The sequence below is a fragment of the Fusarium pseudograminearum genome, chromosome 1 (assembly GCF_000303195.2).
Source record: "Fusarium pseudograminearum CS3096 chromosome 1, whole genome shotgun sequence".
Classification (NCBI taxonomy): Eukaryota; Fungi; Ascomycota; class Sordariomycetes; order Hypocreales; family Nectriaceae; genus Fusarium; species Fusarium pseudograminearum.
The window spans coordinates 6,185,069-6,210,180 of record NC_031951.1 but is presented as its reverse complement, the minus strand read 5'-3'; the positions used below and the strand labels follow the sequence as shown (position 1 = coordinate 6,210,180).

At 49.8% G+C, this 25,112-nt stretch overlaps 4 protein-coding genes across 4 annotated transcripts, besides 10 other annotated features; 3 read left to right on the top strand and 1 right to left on the bottom strand.

Moving 5' to 3' along the window:
* Positions 1–1,381: 1,381 nt before the first annotated feature.
* FPSE_09136 (uncharacterized protein) lies at positions 1,382–5,103 on the bottom strand (the record flags this gene model as incomplete). Its single annotated transcript, XM_009262253.1, has 3 exons — positions 1,382–2,118; positions 2,171–2,871; positions 2,939–5,103. 3 exons carry the CDS (start codon positions 5,101–5,103, stop codon positions 1,382–1,384), a joined length of 3,603 nt encoding a protein of 1,200 aa, XP_009260528.1.
* Positions 5,104–5,829: 726 nt separating this feature from the next.
* On the top strand, positions 5,830–9,600 carry FPSE_09135 (uncharacterized protein; the record flags this gene model as incomplete). The annotated part of the gene is made up of 10 exons (XM_009262252.1): positions 5,830–5,922; positions 5,971–6,101; positions 6,163–6,457; positions 6,512–6,988; positions 7,043–8,137; positions 8,193–8,392; positions 8,808–8,975; positions 9,031–9,151; positions 9,208–9,532; positions 9,587–9,600. 10 exons carry the CDS (start codon positions 5,830–5,832, stop codon positions 9,598–9,600), a joined length of 2,919 nt encoding a protein of 972 aa, XP_009260527.1.
* Positions 9,601–10,790: 1,190 nt separating this feature from the next.
* Positions 10,791–16,398, top strand: FPSE_09134 (uncharacterized protein; the record flags this gene model as incomplete). Its single annotated transcript, XM_009262251.1, has 7 exons — positions 10,791–10,856; positions 10,930–11,035; positions 11,550–13,020; positions 13,082–13,289; positions 13,395–15,037; positions 15,101–15,710; positions 15,808–16,398. 7 exons carry the CDS (start codon positions 10,791–10,793, stop codon positions 16,396–16,398), a joined length of 4,695 nt encoding a protein of 1,564 aa, XP_009260526.1.
* A 1,242-nt stretch (positions 16,399–17,640) lies between these two features.
* Positions 17,641–17,682: a microsatellite.
* A 798-nt stretch (positions 17,683–18,480) lies between these two features.
* Positions 18,481–18,516: a microsatellite.
* Positions 18,517–18,704: 188 nt separating this feature from the next.
* Positions 18,705–18,740: a microsatellite.
* A 1,455-nt stretch (positions 18,741–20,195) lies between these two features.
* Positions 20,196–20,232: a microsatellite.
* Positions 20,233–20,815: 583 nt separating this feature from the next.
* Positions 20,816–20,865: a microsatellite.
* A 354-nt stretch (positions 20,866–21,219) lies between these two features.
* Positions 21,220–21,256: a microsatellite.
* Positions 21,257–21,358: 102 nt separating this feature from the next.
* Positions 21,359–21,380: a repeat region.
* An 88-nt stretch (positions 21,381–21,468) lies between these two features.
* On the top strand, positions 21,469–22,362 carry FPSE_09133 (uncharacterized protein; the record flags this gene model as incomplete). Its single annotated transcript, XM_009262250.1, has 1 exon — positions 21,469–22,362. One exon carries the CDS (start codon positions 21,469–21,471, stop codon positions 22,360–22,362), a length of 894 nt encoding a protein of 297 aa, XP_009260525.1.
* Positions 22,363–23,316: 954 nt separating this feature from the next.
* Positions 23,317–23,398: a microsatellite.
* A 694-nt stretch (positions 23,399–24,092) lies between these two features.
* Positions 24,093–24,149: a microsatellite.
* A 287-nt stretch (positions 24,150–24,436) lies between these two features.
* Positions 24,437–24,471: a microsatellite.
* Positions 24,472–25,112: the final 641 nt, after the last annotated feature.

Sequence of the window (25,112 nt, the reverse complement as noted above, 5' to 3'; positions counted from 1 at the left end):
ATCGTCGGATGCTTCATTTGGGCGTCCTGTCCGGTTTGTTCTTTTGTCGGTTCTACACTTCTTGATTCGGCGAAGTGCGCAATAATCAGGAAGGACATCTAGGGCAGGTACCGCAGTAGTCATGCGTCCCAAGATCGTTGGCTTTGCAGCATGCTGTGCAGCAGCTATTGGTAGGGATCTGAATCTCGGAGTTGGCCATGGTGAATAATGTGAGAGAGAAATTTCAATGAAGCGCTGTGTCAACCGCTTGGCTTTTGAAGGGCAGGAATGGTGGTATCGGACTGGTGAGAAAGTGTTTGTACTTCTCATGAGCAGTCGGAGGGGATCTTGGATGCTTTATACTTGGTCCTATGAAGGGGCGCAACCAGATGTGCCACAATCTCCTTATCCTCCGGGCCTGAAAAGTCAAACAGGATGCCAGTTTGAGAGTAACAGTGATTGATGGTAGGATCCGCGCTTCCTGGACAAGGGCTTTGCGGCCTTCCTCCTACGGGATGGGCGAAACGTGAAACAATCTCGCACGCCACGTAGCTCGTTATGATGTACAGATTTAACGTCTTCCTACGGAATTGCCATGTCTCGTACTAAGAATGGCAGCATTGTCTAAGCCAACCACAGCGGACATCGTCATCGTGCATGTAAGCCCAGCCCAAGCTTCTGGAATTTCGCGCATGGCAAAACGGAAGCTACTGTAGAACACTGTAGATCCCAGATCCCAGTCTGTTACGAGGTGACAGAAAAGCTGACACATGAGTTACAAGATGCCAAAATAAATGATCTACGATCTACTTAAAAATAACTCAAATTGACTCGATAATTGCGTCTCTCATGCTTCCACCAACCAACGTTTCTGACCCCCCTGGGACCAGGTAGGTGGCAGCTGTCATTGACTCGTTGTACAATGTATTGGTTGGAAATTGCATGGAATCCCGTTCCTGCAATGTCGCATGATGTGCGATGTGTTTCCATTTGAGCCTCGGAATGGCTTGATCTTACGGAGCTGTATGGCCTCGCGCCCACGAAAATAATATCTGTAGCCAGGTGTATTGGACAGGACGACGTCGTATAATCCTTTTATGAGGTCCTATAGACCTTGTCGTTTTGCCCAGCAGGGAGACAGCACATTGAGGCTCCTCGGTAGAATGCAGCCAGCTGTCTTTTCAGAAGCTAAAATGCTATTTTCATCCTCCTCATCGGCATATAAACGGCGCATAGCCTCGGTATCGTCACAAGAATTATCTCATTTGGTTGACAGCACACCGACTATATTTGAAACAAATTAGGTCCTGTGCTTATCCATCAGATCGGTCCCTGGCTTATCAATGGGCGGCAGTCAAGGTTTGTAAATTGCAATACCCTTGTATTTTCAAACTATCTGGCCTCAGACATCGGTTGTCTGCTTCTTGATGCCGCTACCAAAGATATCGTCAGTCCGCGTCCGGCGCTCCCATACAATGACATTGTCAGCCCTGCGCTTGAAGTACAGTATGCGGTGTTGTGGGATAAACTCCTCATCGGTCTGCTCGCTCTTCCAGTGCTCCACTGCTCTTTCGCGGGCGCCTAGGAAACGGTCCTCATACCCAACAATGTAGTCGCTTGGGTCAAAATTGGTGTCCCATCGTAGCCGGTTGAGTACATCGGCAGCCGTGCGAAACTTGCCCAGACCGGGCGCCTTGCCCACCACTGCAGCTCGAGACCCGTGGGTGCTGCCCTTGCCTTTCGATTCTTCCTCGTCATTGTCAAGTTCTTCTTCCTCTTCAAGCTCTTCATCTGAATCCTCGTCGTCTGTGTCTCCAGCAAATTCTCCCCATAAACTTTGATCAACTTCCATGTCACCAAGATCAGAGCCACGAGCAAGTGTTGCACTCATCCAACAGGATTGAGCATCGTAATACTTCTCGTCGCGGCGGATCCTTGTCTCAAAATCTTGTAGGACAGTTTGAATGCTCGTGCGCATCTCCTTGACATCGTCTTTGCTCATGTTGCCGTCCCAGGCAAGCCCGATAAGGTAGCAACCATGGTACTCCTCACCTGGGCCCCCCGCTCCTCCAGAAAATACATCTATGAACCGAGACGGCCAGATTCGCGCGACCAAGTGCTGAAGCTTTCTGTTTACATCTTTTATCTTTGTTAGTATAACGGATGTTTCAGGATCGAAGAAGAGTCTTACCAACTAACAACATGACACAACGAGATTCGAGCCAGCCAATGAACCGGCCACTTTTTTCCTGTGACGGTCCCCAATAATGCGCATCGATCTTGACGTAAGTTTTGAACTCTTTCAAGAATTCCGTAGCTCCTCTGCTTTTTCCTGCTTCCTGGGCGGACTGAAGACCTAGTACACTATTCCATGTACATCCATCCTCAGAAAGCAATCTATTGGCACGCTCTATCTCAGCTGCAATAGCCATCACAGTTGGGTTGGATGCTATCGGAGCGGTGTTGAGCGCTGGGGCATGCCAGCCGATCAGACAGAGAGGCTCTCTGAATGTACGGTTGTACCTCAAGTCTTTGTGAAAGAACGGATCGAACACCATCGAGGTTTTCCAGTCAAAATTGGAGTAATGTCTGAAGAATGTAACCACAATATCTGTTGGAGATACTATTTCACTCCCGGAAGCCAATGCTTTGCAGATAGGAACAAGAAGGACACTGATATGGATGCCACCAAGGAACCCGAATTTTGCCGAATAGATACCTCGTGCCTGGGCCCAGGACTTGATGAACAAATGTGCCATCCGGTATTGGACCATGTCTGGAAGCGATCGACGCAGGTAAAAGAGATCGCGAACAGGCTTGAGCTTCGCAAGGGTCTGGAAAGGCAAAGCAAATGCCGAGTCATTAGCTGGGCGCTTCATAACTTCAGGCCACCTGGAATAGTCTATTAGCAATGCCACTCTATGGTGCGAGCCAGGCAAGATATAGGAGTGATGCATACCTTTCAGCGATTGACGCCGCTGCACAGTACTGGAGATCTACCTTGATGCCATGTACTTCTAGTTCGAGCATGTAACCAGAGTTGGCTTTGACCCGTCGTATGATCCTGATATCCGCCGCTCGCTTCAATCTCTGGACTGCCAAAGCAAAGAATGTCTTGGAGCTAAATGGGCCGATACAAAGACAGTCAATGTCAGACGAGCTGGTCCAGACGCCCAAGCCGTATGAACCAACTGGAACCACGACAAAAGGAGGCCCAGATCGTGCATCGTCCTCTGATGCTGACAAGTCGACATCCTTCAGAGCAACCTCTAGAGCTCTAACCGCTTGGGCCCGATTCGCTCTCTCTTGCTCTGTTGGCAGACAACCATAGTTTTCCAAGAAGTGCTCCAAGCCCTCACCTTCAACCAAGCTTGGCACGGGACGCTGTAGTTTGATATTCATTTCCGGAACAGCTGCCTTGGACATCTCCCTCGTCGATGATTTCAACAGAAGGCATCTTATGCCCCAGTGATCACTAGCGTATGTGGAGTGGCCTCCTTGAGTTGACTGAAACGGTGTTTGTCCAAACATGTTAAAACCATGCGGGTGGTAGTGTCCTGTCCTGATGAGTATCTTGTCGTACCTCTGTGGCCGGTTGTTGAGTCCACTTCCGACAAGTTCAGCGGTCAGGGTGTTGGTCAACGGGTCAAAGGTAGCTCCTTGCTCTCCCTGGAAAGAATCAAGCACACTTCTTCTTTCGTTGTTCATGTCTGAAGACTCGCCTGACTCGAGTCGGGTGGCCAGCCAGGTGTCGAGAAAGCCAGCGTCCAGTAATGCCCGGTCAATATCTTGCAGCCGATGGACTGTCTGCAGTGATATATCCTGCTTTTTTCGAGCAGCTTCGACAGTATGAGAAGAAGTCACAATATTGAAGTCGCCTGCCAGGATCCATGGGTTCTGTGGGAATGTTCCCGATAGATAATCGAGCATCTTTTGAATCTCGTTCTTCTTAGTAGCAATAGCTCCATCAGTGAGGCCTTGACTGAGGTGACATGCCACAAGAATCCAAGGGTTGAACTTCCCGTCTGGAGCATCACTTGTGCCGATAGTAGAGAAGCGGACGACAGTACATCCTTTGTGTTTTTTTTGGAATGGTAGATGATGCCACTCGAACGGAAACTTACTCAGGACAATGATGTTTAAAAGACTGGGGAGTGGCTCAGTACCTTTGATGTCAGGGGGCCCATGAGAGACGTAGGGATAGCGACCCCGCAGTTCTTCGCTACCAAGAAGATCAGGGAGAAAGTGGTCTGTAACCTCTTGAAGAACAACTACGTCGGCGGCAGCTTGAGCGGAGAGTAGGTTTTGCACCAAAGGCGTATGTCGATGTGACTGAGGGGGCCATTCAAACTCGGCCAAAACATTGTAAGAAGCAACAACTAATCGATCCAGCACAATTTCAGTAGCATAGGCAGGGGAGGCATCCTTTTCCAGAAGTTTTGGGGACTCTGAAAAGCAGTGGGATGGTTGGAAGGCAATTCGTGATGTCTCTTCCAGGCGATCAGTGAAATCTTGGGTTTGTGTTGTCTGAGTGAGCGTGCCTGATTCGAGGTTCAGTGTCCCCCAGAGCTTCATAGGCCGAGGGCTGCCGCTCTGTGTGAGAGTTTCACGAACAAGAATAGCAACCTCTCTCACTTGCCATGATATAGGTGCCAAACGGCGAGCCTTTTCCAGAAGAAAACAATGCGGCGCAGCTTCAGAATCTTCGCTCTGACCAATTGTCATATGAGGGGTGAAGTTTTCGTCCGTTGAATCATGAGGCTGGCCGAGGACATTTGAAATGTAATTCTTGAGCTTTACAAGCTGATTGACATTGTCTTTTGAGCTTTGGCCCAAGTATATAGTGTTGTGATGCTTGTGTTTGAAGAAGTCGGCGTTGTCGAGGGCCACTTGAGGCTGATGTTCTATCGCATTCCCTCGAAGGACCTGAGATGCATGCTCCAAAACTTCAGGTCGCACAAATGGATATATGATGTTTACATGAGGAGGCCAGGCAGTATAAGCCTTGTCGTAAAGGCATCTCAGACGGTCTACTGATGACCATAGTTCTCGCGGTGGGATGGCGCATAATGCAGTGTCATGAGACTCGAAGGTAAAGAGGGAAGTAGGTTCAGTATTCTCCATTTTAACAAGACAATCGTTGTTAATCGGGGAAACGGGTATCGTTGGATAAAAACAAGCACGCTGAGAATGCCTAAAATTAAACGGCCAACAGCTTTTTGTACGTTGAGATAGATGTTGAACACAATCGTTTATGAGCTGACAGTTTCTTGAGGTCCAGCACTCCAGTCTTTTATGGTTTATTCCCCTGCAAAGCTGAAACTTGATGTTACGGTAGTTGTCATATGTTGACTCATAAATGCAGCTATATTATTTGCACAATGCATACAGCAAGGCTATGCTCAAGATTGCTAGCTGCTTTCGTTAAATAATTCTACGGTATGACTCAAGCAATACTATAACATATCCATCTATACGAGTAGATCCATAGGCCTACTTTGCCTCTTGCACGGTCCTTGCTTGCCTTGGAGTCAGAGTCCAGGGTAGTTTTTGACCCCTCCATGGGCTGAACCAGCAGTAGCAGTAGCAGTAGCACAGTTATCTACACTATCAGTAGGTTAACCCCACTTTAACGCTACTAGCCAATTACCTCCTGCTCAGTTTCCTTGTGAACACATAGCTTCATACCTTGGCCTTGGGTAGCTACCATCGCTCTTGAGACCAATCCATAATATTTCGACATCCCTTCAACCGTCCAGCTTCTACACCCGATACATAGCCAGGCGCTCTTCGAAACAACATAAACGTATACTTGCTTGCTGGCGCACATTATCTGCCGCTGCCGCCATCATGGACTACGAAGCGATAAAGGAGCAATGGAGTGAGGTTGAGGATCGCGATGGTGTCCGTTTGAGTTGGAATGTTTTTCCCAGCTCCCGCATGGTGCGTAGGCTGCTCATTGATTTATTTCCCTAGACTTACATTGTTCAGGAAGCTTCAAGACTCGTTGTGCCCATTGGAGCACTCTACACACCCTTGAAGGAGAAGCCCGATACTCCTTTGCTACACTTCGAGCCCGTCACTTGTAAACAACCTTGTCGTTCAGTGTTGAACCCATTCTGGTATGACCCCGTCTTGGTTGTCTGGTAGATTGATTCTCTCTTTGCTAACTTGACTCCCAAGCCAAGTCGATGTTCGCGCAAGAGTCTGGATCTGCCCCTTCTGTCTGTCCAGGAACCAACTGCCTCCTCACTACAAAGACATCACCGCCAACGCTATCCCCCCCGAGCTTCACCCAGCCAACACTACGATAGAATACCGCCTGTCGCGACCGGCTCCTGCACCACCAATCTTTCTATATGTTGTTGATATGTGTCAGGAGGCAGACAGCCTTGCCTCCTTGAAGGAGTCGCTCGTCATGAGTCTGAGCCTGCTCCCAGAGAATGCTCTTGTTGGTCTCATCACATATGGCACAATGGTATGGCTCACTTGCACCACTGCATGCATGCTCGTTTCGCTCACAATTCAATAGGCACACGTCCACGAGATCGGCTACGAGGAATGCGCCAAGTCCTACGTCTTCCGAGGTAGCAAGGAGTACGCTGCTAAGCAGGTCCAGGAGATGCTTGGTTTGTCTACCTCTGGTGTGCGACCCGGCATGCAACCCCAGCCTGGTCGGCCATTCCCCGCAGGCCCAGCATCTCGCTTCCTTCTGCCTGTCCAGCAGGCCGAATTCCAGTTGACCAAGGCCCTCGAGTCTCTTCAGAAAGACCCCTGGCCCGTTGCCAACGACAGACGTAACCTCCGCTGCACTGGAGTTGCGCTCAGTGTTGCTGTTGGCCTTCTTGAATCATCTTTCCAGAATGCCGGTGGTCGCATTATGTTGTTTGCTGGTGGCCCTGCTACAGAGGGACCTGGAATGGTTGTTGGACCTGAGCTGAGGGAGCCTATTCGATCTCATCATGACATTGACCGAGATAACGTCAAGTACTACAAGAAGGCCCTGAAAGTATGTCTGCATATTGGGTTCGCTCTTTCGATGCATCACTAATGCGGGACACAGTTTTACGAGAACCTTGCTAAACGCACTGCTCACAATGGTCACATCATCGACATCTTCGCCGGTTGTCTAGACCAAGTTGGTTTACTCGAAATGAAGGGGCTATGCAACTCGACTGGTGGCCACATGATTCTCACCGACAGCTTCACATCCTCCATGTTCAAGCAGTCGTTTGTGAGAATCTTTGAAAAGGATGGAGACGATAACCTCCTCATGGGTTTCAACGCCGTGCTGGAGGTTTTAACCACAAAGGAGCTCAAGGTTACAGGCCTCATTGGCCATGCAGTCTCCCTTAACAAAAAATCCATTTCTGTTGGCGAATCCGAATGCGGTATCGGCAACACATGCTCCTGGAAGATGTGCGGTATTGATCCCAAGTCCAGCTACGGAATTTACTTCGAAATTGCCGGCCAGGGACCAGCCACGCATCAGCAAGCACCGCAGAAGGGTATGATGCAGTTCCTGACATACTACCAGCACTCTTCTGGCCAGTTCCATCTCCGTGTTACGACGGTTGCCAGGAACCTCAGCAGCCCTGCCGGAGACCCAGCAATTGCGCAATCATTCGACCAAGAGGCTGCAGCTGTCCTTATGTCGCGCATCGCTGTTTTCAAGGCCGAGGTCGATGATGGGCCTGATGTCTTGCGATGGGTCGACAGGATGTTGATTCGGTTGTGCTCTCGCTTCGCGGATTACCGAAAGGACGACCCTTCATCCTTCCGGTTGGAAAAGAACTTCACTCTATACCCGCAGTTCATGTTCCACCTCCGACGAAGTCAGTTCCTCCAGGTGTTCAACAATTCTCCTGACGAGACAGCATTTTACCGACATGTGCTCAACCATGAGGATGTTAGCAATTCACTTGTTATGATTCAGCCCACTCTGGACTCCTACACCTTTGACCAGGACGGCGGCCAGCCTGTTTTGCTCGACTCTGCTTCCATCCAGCCCACACATATTCTTCTTCTCGATACCTTCTTCCACATCTTGATTTTCCACGGCGAGACAATTGCCGAATGGAGGAAGGCTGGATACCAAGAGCAGGAAGGATATGAGAACTTTGCTGGTTTGCTCGAGCAACCAAAGGAAGACGCTCGCGTAAGTCTAATCCCTGCTCCTTTTTCTTCGCTGCTGTTCAACTCACAACTTTTAGGATCTCATCACTGATCGATTCCCTCTCCCTCGATTCATCGTTTGTGATGCAGGTGGCTCTCAAGCTCGATTCCTTCTGTCCAAGCTTAACCCATCTACCACGCATACGACTGGCCCGTACGGTGGTGTAGGAGCCACGACTGCTCAGACAATCTTCACAGACGACGTGTCCCTCCAGACCTTCATGGACCATTTGATGAAGTAAGTTTTATTCCAACACCCAGCCATGGATCAAAATTACATATATCTAACCATTTATCTAGGCTTGCCGTGAGTGGTGCCAATTAAAGTGGCTCCTGAATAGGCAGCTTCGTGAAAGTCACGGATGCATTTGCAGATGGACGTCGCGAAGATATTTAACCTTTGTAGGAATTAGTAAAGATAATAGTGAGCCACGACGAGGCCATAATCCCAATGGAAAGAGCAATAGATTAGTATGCATTTGACATTGTGAGCTCTATAATCGATACCTACATCCCAGAGGGCGTACATCTGTCCAGATCGTGATGACTAAGTACACATGGCCCCACTCGCTTCCAAATCGTTAGGGCAAGTTCGTTTGGTGGGGCACACATTTAGTGATTCTGATGATTGCAACTTTTCTCTTTTTTTCGAGCAACCTTCATTCGCCTTCACATCCGGCACGCAAACCACGAGCCTCTGCCGACTTCAACGACCAATACAGCCAAGATGCGTACGTTTTCTTGCCGGACGATTTTTCGACGGGCTATTTGCTAACGCGAGGAACAGCTCCCAAGTTCGACCCCAATGAGGTTAAGGTGATGTAGGTTGATTCTGTGAATGGAATATTTGGTCGACTTGAAACTGACATATTGTAGCCACCTCCGCGCCACTGGTGGTGAGGTCGGTGCCTCCTCTGCTCTTGCTCCCAAGATTGGTCCTCTGGGTCTCTCTCCCAAGAAGGTCGGAGAAGACATTGCCAAGGCTACTGGCGACTGGGTATGATTTCCCAACGTGTTGCGACGTGCTAGGAAGATGCTTACAATTTTTTACAGAAAGGCCTGCGCGTAACTGTCAAGCTCACCATCCAGAACCGTCAGGCTGCCGTCTCTGTTGTCCCTACTGCTTCTTCTCTCATCATCAAGGCCCTCAAGGAGCCCCCAAGAGACCGAAAGAAGGAGAAGAACATCAAGCACAACAAGTCTGTCGCCCTCGACGAGATCATCGATATCGCCCGCACCATGCGATACAAGTCTTTCGCCAAGGACCTCGCTGGTACCGTCAAGGAGATTCTCGGAACCGCCTACAGTGTTGGCTGCCAGGTTGATGGCAAGCCTCCCCAGTCTGTCATTGAGGCCATTGACAGCGGCGACATCGACAGTAAGTCTGAAAAGAAAGCACTTGTTTGATAATTTATACTAACATGTTTTGCAGTCCCCGAGGAGTAAATTTGATCTCTCACGAATCCAAATACCACAAAACAAGAACAATAGATCCATTGTCTGATGGTCTCCTCATCAACCACATTTGTCTTCCAATCATCGTGAAAGTAATGCTCTGTGAATGCGTGACAGACCCTTGACTCACTCTGAAATCTACCATGACGCTCTGTGGTTTATTTCTATTTTTGTTCAAGGAAGAGGAATGGAAGCCCAATACTCACCGCGGCATACTAGCTATCAAGCTCTTGTGGATGCAGCGGTCCATCATCATGGCCACATAACATGTGGAAGTCTGACGACTTGCCATGTGTAGTTTTTGATGTTCGTTAAACTGTTTTCGTGGCATCTTGTGTTGACCGTGTAAGCCACATTAATTGATCACCCAGTTCCACTCAACAATGCATGAAAGTAGTGTTAGGAGTCAATTGTTCAATAAATCACTGTTCAACCAATCATTATTCCGAACTTTGCTTGCATTGTGTCTTTTAAGGTTTTTACATGACCGCCTCATGGATATACATTTACATACCTTGTTATCTATATGTATAACACATGTGTACGCCGAGAGAATGCTATATATACATCTCGGGACACACTATCAGTCTTGGCAGAGAAGAGAGCACTGACCTCAGTGGTATTTCCCCAGAAAAGTAACGGTAGAGAGAACACTATAATGCCTTGCAATGACTTCAAGAGCGACTATATTATATATGCCAGTACAGACATAAAGCGCCAATATGTACATTCTCGACGGGTATCATATGTGTGTCTCGAGAGGTCATGTGAAGTGCCTACTTACCAAAGTCAAATTAGAGACCTTGCAACAGCCATCTATACATGTGACAAACTACTAGGTACAAAGTAAGCGAACATTGATTTAAATCCAAGATGATCATGTTTAATTGGCTCTAAACCCATCCGTCTTTTAAGCTGTTGGTTGTTCCCCGGTGTAATTTCTCTTTTATTTGTCTAGACCGGGGTACATTATGTGACATTTCATGATTGACCGACCCATTCCCCATGATTGGATTGCTCATGTCTAATAACTTTGGCAAGCATGCTCTAGCGGTTCAGATGTCGAGGATTCCTGCAAATCAATATCCGTGTGACTTGGAGTCACCGAATAAAAACAAAGTATAATCCTCTTGAAAGACAACCAGCTATTTATTCCTGCCAGGATTCGCATCCCATGAAACATGGAGGAGTCGAAATGGACTTTTGGCTTATCGTCGGTTAGGATTGCCGTGGGTCTGGCGAAAAAGGTGGGCAGCACAAAGCAAGGGCTGTGTGGCAGAAGCCTGCTAGGCCAAGTCTGTTGGCTGGCTTAGTAGCTAGTTATGGTGGTACCCCTCTTCAAGCTCAGCTCTGGGTCTCCGTTTCTCCCGCTTCGAAGTGGACCGCAGCGGGCAGACGCAGGCGCAGGCACCTGGCCTGGCCGTAGGTCAGTCACATCGAGTACCTCGTACCTCACTTTACTTGATTCAATCTGGCGCTACCTCTACCTGTCGGGCAAACGAACTTGCCGATATTACCTATACAAGAGCTTGTTTGCTTGTATTTTCTGTGAATATCGTACTTCGACCTTTCATTCACGGGTGCATAATTTCCACTTGATTCAGCTTTGACGCTTTGGGCCTACTAGCAAGCTCTCATGCCCTGTCACTGCGACTCGAAACCCATCATTGCGGCCATGAACGCGACTGTTCCTTACTGTGCGACTTGATCTCGGTTTCATTTGCGATAGACTCAATAGGCCTTCTCCAGAGCAACGGGCGCGACCTACCAGAGCTCTCAAAAGGCGGAATAAGGCTTTCCTCACGGATTCTTGAAACCACCAGTCTTGCGCTGGCGCAGCCCTCTCGCCTTTCTAACTTGCTCAGATGCTTGTCAGCAATCAAATCAACTCAATACTTTGATACCCAGCGTAGCCGCCAGCCATGCCATTTGACCAACAGGCCATGCTCAGCCGCCATTTACCAGTGCCCTTCGTCCTGCATTTTCAGTCAGTTTTGTTTCTTCGCCAATATACCCCGTTGTCATGTTGCCTCTCCTTCAAAATCCCCCTCCTGCGATGACGCCGCCGCAGTCCAACTTCGATGCCACCATATTTCCGAATCACGACGCCTCCTCATTCAGTGACCACCATCTCCATAATGTCGCATCGCCGTATCAGCAGTCATTTGCGATTCGCACGTCTCGACCCCAATGGCTCAACAACTCATTTGGCTCTGCTTTTTACCCGCAACGCCAAGAATATCACCTTAGGCGAAAGACTCCCAACGGGACCATCGATGCCGGTTATGACGGATCACCATCGCCCTTCTCTCATGGTCCTCCACCTCCAAAACATCTATTTCAGCCTCGTTCGGCAATTTCTACAGCGTTCCCTCTTGCCAGCCCGTCAATACACCACCCTCGATTCACCACTGATCTAGACCATCACCATTCACCCTCAGCCGGTAACAAAGGGTTTGACGACCATCTACAAGCCCGTTCCAGGTCCTCTACTTGGGCTTACGCGGGTGATGCCGCACCGCACCACGGCGCATTTCCTGGCAACTATTATGCCTTTCCTCAACCTGAAGCGCAGTTTAATCCATATGGTCAACCCGAGGCGTCTGGGTTCCCAAACCTTTACCAGCCAGTCATAAGAGCTCACGAATATAACGTCAGGGCATTCTGTCCGCCCCCAGTTGTCATGAACGAATCGTTGCCTTTTGGTCAACCAGCCATTCATATGCCCTGGAATTTCCACGCCCAGTCCGGCGCTCTTCCCAGACATGTCCAACAGCAAGGTCCTCGCCATTTCCAGCATCATGCCGTTCACGGGATCGCACGTCCATCTTCGTTTTCTCATGTTGTTGAAGCGGAACCCCATGGCCACGCCGGCAATGACTTGGGGATGCCCATTCAATCATATACCGGAACTACTCATATGAGTAACCCGCAAGGGTTCAGAGAGAAGGTGGTCTTGCAGGCCCACAAGGTTTATATTGACCTCCTAGCATGCACTCAGGCCATCCGAAAACCAAATCCGACCAAAAGTGCAGCAGGAAATAATACATCGCCAAGGCTTCTCGTTTACCCCAAGCCTCCGAAGCCATCTTTGAGGATCTCAGAGGCAGCTCTTGGATACGATTTTGCACCTTTCAGGCCGTCTCAAGAAAATGAACACTACCAGGGATACAGCAGCAGGAGACACTCAGCACATAACTTCTATGGGTCCTCCAACAGCTACTTACCCATGGGAAATACGACTCCATTCACTGCAGCCAAGTCCACGTTGGAAGTGCTCAGTAATCTCTGCGAACAGAGCAGCTGGGGTTGGATTGATGGAATGATGTTGGGAGGATGTCTGCACTATGGTCTGGAACAATATCAAGAGGCACTGGAATGGTTCTCGAGAATTCTTGCTCTTGACTCGAGGTAAACCTCTTCTCCTACGTGAACTGTCAAGTGGCTGTTCATTAGTCTAACTCTTTCGCAGCGATGTCGAGGCAATTACGAACAAAGCCGCCACTCTTTATTGCCTTAATCGTCAAGATGAGGCCGAAAAACATTGGATTCGAGCTGTCGAGGTGCAACCCAGTTATTTAGAAGCTGTTGAGCACCTGGTTGGTTTGCTATACAAGAAACGCAGTAAGGAAGCCGTTGATATTATCGACCATGTCCAGCGCGCTCTAAGAATCTCCTCGGTATGTAGCTCGCAACACAAAGCCGGTATCGACCGGCCAGCTTCCAGAAATGACCCCATGCAGACTGTTCCGGTTTGCGGTCACCAAATAACTAATACAACACAGGTACAAGATCAACGACATGGGCCTCAGGACCAAGTAGCAAAGACTCCTGGCTTTGCATCAAGTGGTTACGCACTGCCCGCAAAAGAAAATGGGCGTATACTGGCTCTGATACATGCAAAGGGAACCATGCTCTACAGTCTTAAAGAAATCAACAGGGCGTCAGAAGCATTCGAGGAGGCCGTGTTGATCAGTGTTGGTCGTCGAATGACTGGCATACAGGATCTTGTTCGTCAAATTCAGACAGCATTGTCGCCAAATGAGGGTTTCGCATCGAACGGGCAAGTCGGGTACAACACGCGGCCCTTGTTACTTCCCCCTGAGCGTGCTCGTCACACTGCACAACTAGTTTTCGGTGGCACTGGAGCTCTACCAGGACTACAGCATGTGCCTGAAGGCTCAACTAAGAGAGCGGCCGTACAGACCACAAGCAACTCGCTATTGTCACTGGCAAAGATATTTCAGGACTCCTTATCGACTGGGCAAGGGGCACCAAATATCCTGCGACGCCCTTCGGGGGTTGAAGATATTCTAGCTCTCTACTATCTATCTTTGTCCCTCCAGGAAAGTCCTTCTACAGCCAACAATGTCGGTATCCTCCTTGCTGGCGTGCAACAAGCTGCATCCAACCCCCCAAGGCCAAGTGTGGATGCTCTCTCTCATCCAGGCATCCCTGGAATTGTGCCAGGAAGCGGCCTGGCGTTGGCTCTGGCATATTACCACTACGGCCTGCGTCTTGATCCCAAACACGTACATTTACATACCAATCTGGGAAGCTTACTCAAAGACATCGGACAACTGGATCTGGCTATCCAAATGTACGAACAGGCGGTGTCATGTGACGGGACCTTCGATATTGCCCTGACTAACCTCGCCAACGCTGTCAAGGACAGGGGGCGCATCAACGATGCAATCTCGTACTATAAACGGGCAGTCAACTCAAATCCCGACTTCGCCGAGGCTGTTTGCGGTCTCTCTACCGCTCTCAATTCGGTTTGCGACTGGAGGGGCCGAGGTGGGGTCATACTCAAAGGTGGGAAGTACGATCGATGGCATGTTGATGACGATGGTCAGCTTATCGATGCTCGAGCTACTGGGCATGATGATGGTCTCGTCAGCCGTGTTATTCGCACCATTAATCGTCAGCTAAGCGAGGGATCGCATTGGGGGCGTGGTATTCTCGATGATAACCGTATCGCTGCTTTGGCGCAACAGATTCAAGATCTTGGCTTGGGCACATCACATGAGGTTCAGCAAGGCCTGAGGAAGTGGAAAAACCAGCGATGGGAGGGTGCGCGCGTGGTTCGCTTGATAGAGCGTGCGACTCGTGCAACTCAATGGAAGTGGTATCGTGATCGTTACATATCTGGTAGCCAAGCACCCGCTCGGTATACTCGGCTTCGTTTGCCCAACGGACTCGCAGTACCTTCAGCGCCTACGGTCCTGCCCTTCCACACATTCACGTGTCCCCTATCTGCAAAAGACATACGACTCATTTCCCAGCGCAATGGAATCCGAATATCCTGCTCCACGCTGCGATTGCCATGGCTACCTTCGACAGTTTATCCTCCGCCTCCTCCCCCAAACCCTCATCTAAACATTGGATATGTATCATCAGACTTTAACAATCACCCTCTCGCTCACCTGTAAGTCTTCTCAATATCATGCGCATGTATACAGAAATACTAATCGCCTTTGGATCTTTCCAGAATGCAATCGGTATTTGGATTTCATGATCCCCAACGTGTGCGTGCATTTTGCTATGCTACAACGGCAAGTGATCGGTCTGTCCATCGACAGCAGATTGAACGCGAGGCTCCTGTCTTTCGCGACGCCAGCAGTTGGCCTGCAGACAGACTAGTCGAACAGATCGTTAGTGATAAGATTCACGTTCTTGTAAATCTCAACGGTTATACACGAGGAGCTCGTAACGAGGTCTTTGCCGCACGACCTGCGCCAGTCCAAATGTCATTCATGGGCTTTGCCGGTACATTAGGTGCTGAATGGTGCGATTACATATTAGCAGATAGCACAGCCATTCCTCCCGAGACCCTGCGACACTGGCGTGGAAACTCAAAGGTTACCGACGTGTTCCAGGATGAGACGGAGGGTGAAGGAGAGGATTGGATGTACTCGGAGAACATCATATTCTGCCGAGATACGTTTTTCTGCTGTGATCATGCCCAATCTTGCGACGCAGGTGAACGGTCGATCACCTGGGAACAAGAACAGCAACGTCGCTGGAAGATGCGAAAGGAAATATTCCCTGCGTTGGCCGATGACACTATAATCATGGGCAACTTCAACCAGTTGTACAAGGTAGGTTACCAAAACCCAACGTATTCCTTGAATTTGTTACTAACTCGTCAAGATCGAACCTACTACATTCAGAACATGGTTACGAATACTGGCGCAGGTTCCGAAGGCGGTGATATGGCTTCTTCGATTTCCCGAATTAGGAGAAGCGAACCTGCGGCGGACAGCAAAGGAATGGGCCGGGGAGGAAGTTGCCAGCCGCTTGTTGTTTACTGACGTTGCGCCAAAAAGTCAGCACATCTCAAGGGCTCGAGTGTGCGATTTGTTTCTCGACACCCCAGAGTGCAATGCTCATACAACAGCGGCGGATGTTCTCTGGTCAAGTACGCCTTTACTCACGCTTCCTCGTTATCCATACAAGATGTGCTCTCGAATGGCAGCATCAATCCTCAAAGGTGCCCTGCCAAAATCGGACGAAGGTCGACAGGCCGCAGCCGAACTGATTGCCGGCGATGAAAAAGAATACGAGCAGCGTGCAGTCAAGCTTGCCAACCAGCTCAGTTACACCATATCAGCGAGCGGCTATGGTCAGGGGGAGGGTCGTCTGGCCGAGATTCGCAAGTTGTTGTGGGAGAGCAAGTGGCACTGCGGACTATTCAACACCAGAAGATGGGTTGACGATGTCGAGACGGCGTATGAGGAAGCATGGCGGCGATGGGTCGCTGGCGAAGGTGGTGATATCCATCTATGAACAAGGTCGACGGGCGTGATTTTACTTGATAATGGCATGTAACGAATGGTCGTCAGATCAGGGGACATGGCGAGAAGCCGGTCTGGCGTTTTGAACAAGCAAGGGGATGCATGGGTCAGCCACGGCATGTCACGATGGGTCTGGCTAGGACTGGCGTTTGGAGCATATTTTCATATTTCAAGATTCCAAGGTATGGTTGGGCATTGTCGCTCGTGGCAAGCTGAGGGATGGGTTCTTGTGTGTGTATCTGAAAGTCCCAGTTCATCGCCACCCGCTGCGTTGCCCGGTTATGGAAGCGAACAACCATCAAGGCCGATGCCGACTAATCCACTTTATTTGGGACGACCCAGAAGTCTGGGTGGACAAAAGCATAACTACCCTGCCACTTGCAACCGATAATGCCTGCATATGTTGGCGTTTTTGTGTCAATTGCAGCTCCGTGTACCCATCCATGCTATCAAACTACTAACTAAAGCAGCCAGGTAAGACGTAAGTGTTTGTAGTAATCACGCTTGTACGCAAGGAGGGTCGATGATCAAGAAATGGACTCGGCAGTGTAACGAAAGGGGGTCAGAATCAACCATCAAATCTGGTGGTGAAGTTTCAGGTACGTACAAAGGTATAGGGTGGGTGAGTGGCCTCCTATTGATAAAGCACGACACACACACATTCGGTAGAGGTTACAGAAACAGCTGGGTCAGAGAAGAGGAGAAACTGTAAAAGGAAAATGATGTGACCACATCTGAGCTGAATCAGGGTATCTAGCGAGGAAACTGTGCAACACGACAGGGGAAGACGACGTGCTATTGGACAAGCGAGATGTCAACTGAGAAAGCAGCTGAGCTGAGCTGAAAGCCGTTGTCCGTTTCTCTTGGCGCAATCCCAAAAAGGCTTGGTACTTCCAAGGGAGGCCGGACGCCACAACGTCTTTTCCCTCTTGTGTTTGGTGTTTAGTGGCCGAGGTTCACCTGGAGTCGGTAGAGTGCCAGGTTGGATTAGGGGCTCCATCAACGGTCTGAGCGGGGAGGGACTATTGGCAATATCGTCATCTGCCCTGCCCACCAGTAATCTATCCCCTGATCTGAGCAGTATTTTCTAGAGTCGTATATAGGAGGTATGGAGAGAGGATAGACAGAGAGCCCTTATGACGACAGAAACCCGCTGAAACGGCCAACACCCGAGAGAGGAGAGGAACTACCCGGCAATTGGGGAATGATGGAAGATCGTCTGGGAACACAGCCTTCTCTCTCTCTCTCTCTCTCTCTCTCTCTCTCTCTCTCCCTCCCCTATTCACAGCAGTGCATCCACGACCAGGGGAGCGAGTCAGATGTCGTCACTCAAGGCAGATGGAGGGATTCAGTTGGTTGAGATGATGAATTGGGTGGTCCTCCCTTATGCCTGAGCGTTCTGCGCTGTGATCCCGAATGCGTGGGCTGATCCGAGCTCAACGGACGCCAATTGTCAATCTTGCCTTGTCGACTTGCAGGGCCTTCCCAGTTCGAGCCTAGCCGCGCCCGTTTTTGTTTTGTTTCGTTTCGTTCTTTGGTAGTGGTTCCCTACTAAACCATGACCCTTGCTCGCTCTTGATCCTGATCCTGGCCATGGCCATGTTGTTATTCTCCGCATCTTGGAGAGACCTTGACGGGGGCGGGCTATAATAGCCAACGTTAGCATGTACTCTAGGGGGGAAAAGAAAGGGTAGGAAGCGATAGGGTCTCAGGGTTCTCGCTGTTGAGATTTACAATTAGACGGAATACGACATTTGCCCTCAGATCTTCTAGATGGGGGATGACAGCAATCTTATTTTGCCGTGACAGGGCAACGGTGGGTGATCAGACGAGTCAGGTGTTGGAAGGTCACCGTTACCAGGGATTAGCACAAGTAGGGATACCCTTAGATATATTTATGCTTGGTAGCAGGTAGCTCATGTGCTGTCCTATTTCTCAATCAAAGTAAGGTGAGGGTCGACCGACTATGGCAATCAGCCAGCCAGCCAGTTAGTCGTTGTCGATGTACTCACCTGTTCCCGATTTGCATATGAATGAATGCATCTGCCTCAACTGGGACACAAAAGCACGGGCGCACCATAAATATCACCATCACCATCACCCTCATCGTAAACTCCCTGAGCCAAGCCAAGCTCAAGCCGAACAGCTTCGGAGGTTTACTGTCAAGAGTTCTGACGTGGTATGTAGTATTAGTAAATGACAGAAGCGTTGCAATGAACTCCACCGATCTGCCGGGACGCCCAAGTTGCCGCAAGCCCAAGTTGAACGTATTGACTGTACGGCAACCCATGCTTGTGGGAGCAGACCAGAGGAGAACAGAACAGAACAGCGCAGCGAATGCCGTAGCGTCCTTGAAGCCCGAAGATCCCAAGCTGGTGGCTCAAGACAGCAGCCACCCGTTGTCGATGATCGCCCTACCTTTGACCCTGGTCCTAACCGTTCCATTCTCTCCGCTAGAGTGCCTATGCGCAGACTGAAAAGGTCCACAGCACACGCGCTGGCAGCGATGGCGACGGTGAGGCCTGGAACCGTGGTAGCATGGGTCATTGGCGTTGAAACGAAACGACTCAGTTTGATCAGCTAACTAACAGTCACTTTAATTGCTATGTGCTCCGTGCAATCCATATACTGGATTATATAACACTACTTACGATCGGAAGCATTTGTTTGTGCGCCGGTGGTGGTTGGAAACAGGTCCAATGTATCTGTACCCGGTATGAGGAATGCCATGTCATGCCGAGTCTTGCACGCCAAGTCTGTATAAAGCACTATAAGCACAGCTAGAGCGACAAAAGTTCTCACCGGCTCTATCCAGCGTGAAGATCGCAGAAGAGGTTTGTGATGTGTCGTGTGAAACAAGCACCTGAGTGCATCCGTCTAGGCCAAGCAGTGGTGCGAATGTAGGCAGGAAAACTTACGTACATGGACGTATCAAGAAAGAAATGGGCCTTGTCGTTGTTTCCTGGCCATTGCAAAGTGAAAAGAGTGAGGGTATGATGGTGAAAGTCCTATTAAGGCAGAAGGAGTCAGAGCAAACCTAGAGGGCCAGAACCTACAAGATGAAAAGGTGAAACCTGCAATCGACTCTGTTTGGTGGACAAGATACTTTCCTAATGCGACAGATGATTCTAGGCAACCAGGAAAGCAGAGGCAGGAATTGGAAGAGTGGTTTCGGTGGCTTGGCTTGACGGCAAAGTCCGAGAGAGTTGGGCCGATGACTGACAGCCATGGCTATGGTTATGTGAACTGTCACTTTGGCCATCAAGTAGGTTGACCAGTTACTACCGGGCAACGCTATACCCGTCTACATGATCTCTCCATCAATAGGAAGGAGAGGGCTTGTCTGGTACCGGGTGCGTTGGACGATGAGGAGAAAACAGGAGGGCAGGAGAGCCAACAGCATTGCAACCCATGAAGCTCAACGTGCACGCTCAACAGGATCCGGTTACGTTAGCATGCACTGTTGTTCACCTGCCCAGGTATTGAGTTTGTTTTATGAGTGATTGTTGGTTCATTGGCAAAGCCTCCCTTGACGAGGCCAAAGTCAAGTGTATTGTTATGCCGACTGATGGTCATGTGAGTCGATATTGCCGGGTAAGGGCCGTTCACAGATGTTTGTAAGTGTACAGTACAGTGTGTACTGCGTTTGCGTTTGCCTTTGGACGAGACTCTGGAGTTTGTTGGCATTCCACGCAAGGTATTGCGACGCGATGGACCCGTAGAGAGACCAGGTTTTCTTCCATGACATTGGTTGCGATAGTGATAGCGATAGTGGCAGGGTCTATAGATAGTCGAGCCGAGTCGAGTCGAGTCGAATCGAGTCGAGACGGGTATCCGCAATGGAGAGTACGGACGAAGGAAGGAGGGTATTCATCGCATCCGGCCAACGCTTTGAACCAACCAACCAACAGCAATGGCGATAGCCACAACGAGATTAATGGCGACAGTTGACAGTAACAGCAACAGTACCAGTAAGAGTGGTAATTAGAGTGACATCCAGCAATAACAACAACAACGTCATCATCATCATCTTTTCTACCTACTCTATCTATACCAGTTAATCAACCACTCACTCATTCATTCATTACCTTCCATATCGCTTTGACAACAGCGGGTCGAGGCGCTTAACCAATCCCGTCACGAGATGAGACCTTGTCGTTGAGTGATGGTAGGGTTCACCCCTCCACTGAAGGTTAAAGTATCCACTGGCTTCAGCGATGGATACGTAAGGACCGGGTTCGGGCAGTTCAGGTCGATTGCTTTTTAGCTTCACGCCCTGTGGGGATCTACAGACTTTAGCATGCCCTCACCCACACACCATCTTCCACACACCCCGATTGATTTGACATAACCCAGATTCACGCCCCCCCTGGTCAAGAGCGCCACTATGCAGCGTGCCTAGCGCAAACCAGTTCAGGTTCAGTTCATTTCAGGTCACTTCAGTGCAATGCAATGCAGTAAACTCGACAGCGGACAGAGGCAGAGGCAGAGGCATCCTGGTGGCAGATCAAGAAACTTTGTTGACCGAGGTGCCAGAAAGCCAAAGCTACCAGAAGCCATGGAAACTAGCCAGAAGCTCGGTCGGCCACCCCCTTCGCATCTCACATCGTACACCCCTTCCCTTTCTCTTTCTCTTCCTCACACCGGGTGTCACGACGTTCCTTTTCCCCATACATTGCACACGCTTCATACTTTCCTTCCGCCCCATCTTATCCTATCCCAATCGATCCATCGATCCATCATCCTTCCTCTTCTCACGGATATTTTATCACCCTACCTCCCTCCTTCTGAATCAAGATCTCTTCCCCTGAGCCTCATCTCATCTCATCTCAACACAACTTAACTCAACTTCACAACTCTATATTCAAACCTTTGCTCTTCATCTTGCCCTTATCAAGCAAGACTTAACTCTAATCTTAATCAACAAAACACAAACCAACCAGCGTGCAAACTTATATTTTTTTTTTTTTTTTACCTTTGCTTGTCCTATATATTGGACAAGATCCCCACCCCCAAAGACTCTCACAACACAACCACTTCGTCTTCATCACACACAGCCAACATGAACACGAATTCTCCCCCTCACCGAAGAGGCCCTTGGTCCCAGCAAGAGGATCATTACCTAATGGCCCTCGTTCAAGACCATGGCCCTCTTAACTGGGTTCGCATCGCCCAGAACCTGTCTTCCAGAACACCAAAGCAATGCCGCGAGCGTTACCACCAAAACTTGAAGCCAAGCCTCAACCACGAACCCATCTCAGCTGAGGAGGGTGCCCTCATCGAACAACTTGTAGCACAGATTGGAAAGCGTTGGGCCGAGATTGCCCGCCGCCTCCATGGACGAAGTGACAATGCTGTCAAGAATTGGTGGAATGGAAGCCAAAACAGACGCCTGCGATCCGACCGTCGCCGTGCCACCCAGGGCCATGATGACTTCTATTCTGCAAACCGACATGGACTTACTATCTCGACAACACCATGCCACCAGATCCCAGGACCACACCTGTCGCCCATCTCGGGCCCTATCACGCGCCACCCTGTTGGATCATGGGTTGAAGCTCCTCTTCCTTCGCCTTGTTCATCCGAGTCCGCCGAGTCCGAAACTGGATCCAACTACACTACATCACCAGCTCACCACTCTGTCAATCTCTACAGGCCTGTTGAGTTGCCGCCTCTCCGCGGTCACTTCTCCAGCCGTGTTGATCCCAGACTTCCAAGGGCTGATTCCAGACTCCCAAGCATCAGCACCACCACTCTCTCCTCCTACGAGGATAGACAGCCTACGGAACGAAGCGAGTACAAGCCGGCACTGCCTTCACCATACGGCATCCCAGGACAAAGACAGTTGCCCACTGCCCCGAACTCGCCGGTGCAGCATCAGTCCCAGCCGCAGTCTCAAACACAACCTCGCTCACAACAGGACTCACGCATGCGATTGCATTCTCTGTTGGACTAGGTGTTTGACTCAAACGGGCATGACAGCTACACTACGTACTGAGCTGTACACGGCGGAAGCATTGGCAGGCAAACAAGGTTTTTGAATTTGATCAAGGAAAGATACCAGGCGTTTCCAGGTACGGGTACGGAGTCAGGTGCAAACATGGCTGTATATTGTGTATCGTATGCATCACAATATGGCAAAGGGCCGAGCCATGAGTTTATGCTTTTAGCGCTTTTTTCCAGAATCAATATTATCTAATGAACTCAAATTTGATCCATTTGCTGCTTGGCTATCACTGTGACCTGTGACTGAGATGCGTCGTCGAATAATCGACCTTTCCGTTTATGAAGTTCACAGTACAAGGTACCACGAACGTACGACGTTTATCTAAGCACCGAACTGGTTACCCGTTCGGATACGACCGTGCAATGGGCGCATTGTCCAAAAGCCTTGACAAACGCACAATCCAACTGAAATGACTGGCAGGAAGTGACGCTGGAATGTAGCAACGCTTGGACACAAATTTACGGATACAAGGCAGATGATAACAGAGTTTGTACTGAAACATTTGAAATAGAGTTGGTTAGGTTGGCAAGCATTGTCCAACAAGAGCCCCAGCAACATGACTGGGCGACAGAACATTGTTCATGTTTGTTATCATATCCGGACTGAAATCTGTATCAGCGGTCCACGCAGTCACTTACGTCTGTCTCTCTCTCTCTCTATTTTGGTAGCATGCATTGAAAACCGTAGAGGGAGAGCGACTGCGCTAGAACAAGAGAGACGGCACAGGGGATCTACGGTGATCAATTCTGTGGGGGGGAGTGACTGCATTGTCGTGAGTTCTTTTTTACTTGCTCCCTACAGGTAGCAAGATCCAAATGCAAAATCTCGATTTGGCCCCCCTGGTCCACTGTCAACAAATGGCTGAACGCATCTTTTGAAGCCTGCCTGGTCTGGCCTGGGCCAAGCCAAGCTAAACTCGGCGCGACGCAACGCAACGCAGCGCAGCATGACACAGCTCAGCTCCAATTCAGCTCCAATTCAGCTCCGGACATCAAGTTGGATGCTTCATCCCCCCCCATTGCCCGTTCACTGAGCCCGTTGTTGAGCTTGTTTCTGTTTTAGCTGTTGCAGGAATCGGAAACGAGGTAACAGACCAAGAAACCTAAACATGCCATTAGCATAGCGCAATACCACCACCGTTTGGCTGGCGCCCGGGCGGCTCAGGCCCAATAGGGAACCCTTCCTTCGGGGATGGCGCTTTGATTCTGTTTCTTATTCCTGGAATACTGGTATCGATCCGTCGATCCACTAGCCAGCTACCCATACATATCCAGATTAGCCTGCCATGCATGGGTGGTACTTTACCTGATTCGAATCGTCAGGTCGACCAATGCTGATCGATGATTGATGGAGGCATCTGATTGCAGGCAGACTAGAGAACCGGCTCGACGGTGTCCCGAATCAAGGGACCATGGAGCTTGCGAGAGGACTAGTCCAGAGTTGGCAACACAGCATGGCCCAACCGGGAAGTTTGACCCAAGACAGGGTTGCATCGTGTGCCGTGGGTGTGATTGTTTTCTGTCAACGCGCAACGCTTTCTCCTCCTCTCCTCTCCAAGGACACGGGTATCTGGACAGAAAAGATGGAGGGGCATTGGTCATGGGTATTGGTGGAGAGATCGGGGAGCCGCCAGCAGCCCCGGGCCGTGTGCTGTAGTGAAGAAATACGTATTATTGATCTGACCTGTCTTGCCTTGTCTTGTCTCGAGTTTGACTTGTCCCGTCTTTTTTCGCCCTTTTTCTAGTCCCCGTGCCGTTATTTTGTGCTGTTTCTTATTGCCGGCCCTTACGTAGTGATGCATAAGAGTCATGGTGATGAGGCCTACCTAGTTTGTTATTCCCGCACTCGCTCGCCCTGTTACTGGTCTTCGGACTTTATTTTTTTTCTATCATTAGCCTAATGTCCATTTTTGTTTCGACTCAGACATGGGTTTGGTTTGGTCTTCTTTCCATGTAGACGCGCTCAAACCCCCCCCTCGTCTTGCCTGCCTGACTCAAGTTCGAGGCAAGCCAAGACCTGGCCTGGTCAGGTCAGGTCGGGTCAGATCAGATCAGGTCAACAGCAGACAACAAAACGACCAGGCAGGCCAGGGGCAGGCTTGGGCCCTGGTCCACGCGACAATAGCAACCGTGAGTTAAGCCTTGTTCGCAATCTTAACCGTATTTTCGTTCATCATCCAGTCGCACATTGCATCTTGTGCTGGAGTCCGTCACCTGTCACGTCACATCGACCCTAAAAGGATGGTACTGCACATCACTTTGATTACCCACGCGGTCGGGTTGGGCTGGGCTGGGATGGGATGGGGTCTTGAGTCTCACTTGACACAGGGTGGATGGGATTATTGTGGACTGATTGATGCTAGTAGAGGGGAAAAGAACGAATACAATCAATTGAAGAGAATAATTCACTAAAGAATACCCGTATGTCTGGGTAGGTACATCGCAATCTAAAAAAAAGGCCGGGTCGGACAGTTTCCATCACGGTGTTCTTTACGGATACTCTGTACGTTACCGTTATGTTAGGGTTAGTTTGAGAATCCTGGGGCCAGCTGATGTCAGGGTCGGCACTCGAATTGCAAGTGTCCACAAGGACGGGAGCCAATCTTGGTCTTGCTCGCTGCCCTTGCACCTTTGCCTGCTTGTCCATCGCCTTGGTGTCGATCCCGCACGCAGGCGAGCAGGGCAGAGCAGGCAAGGGTC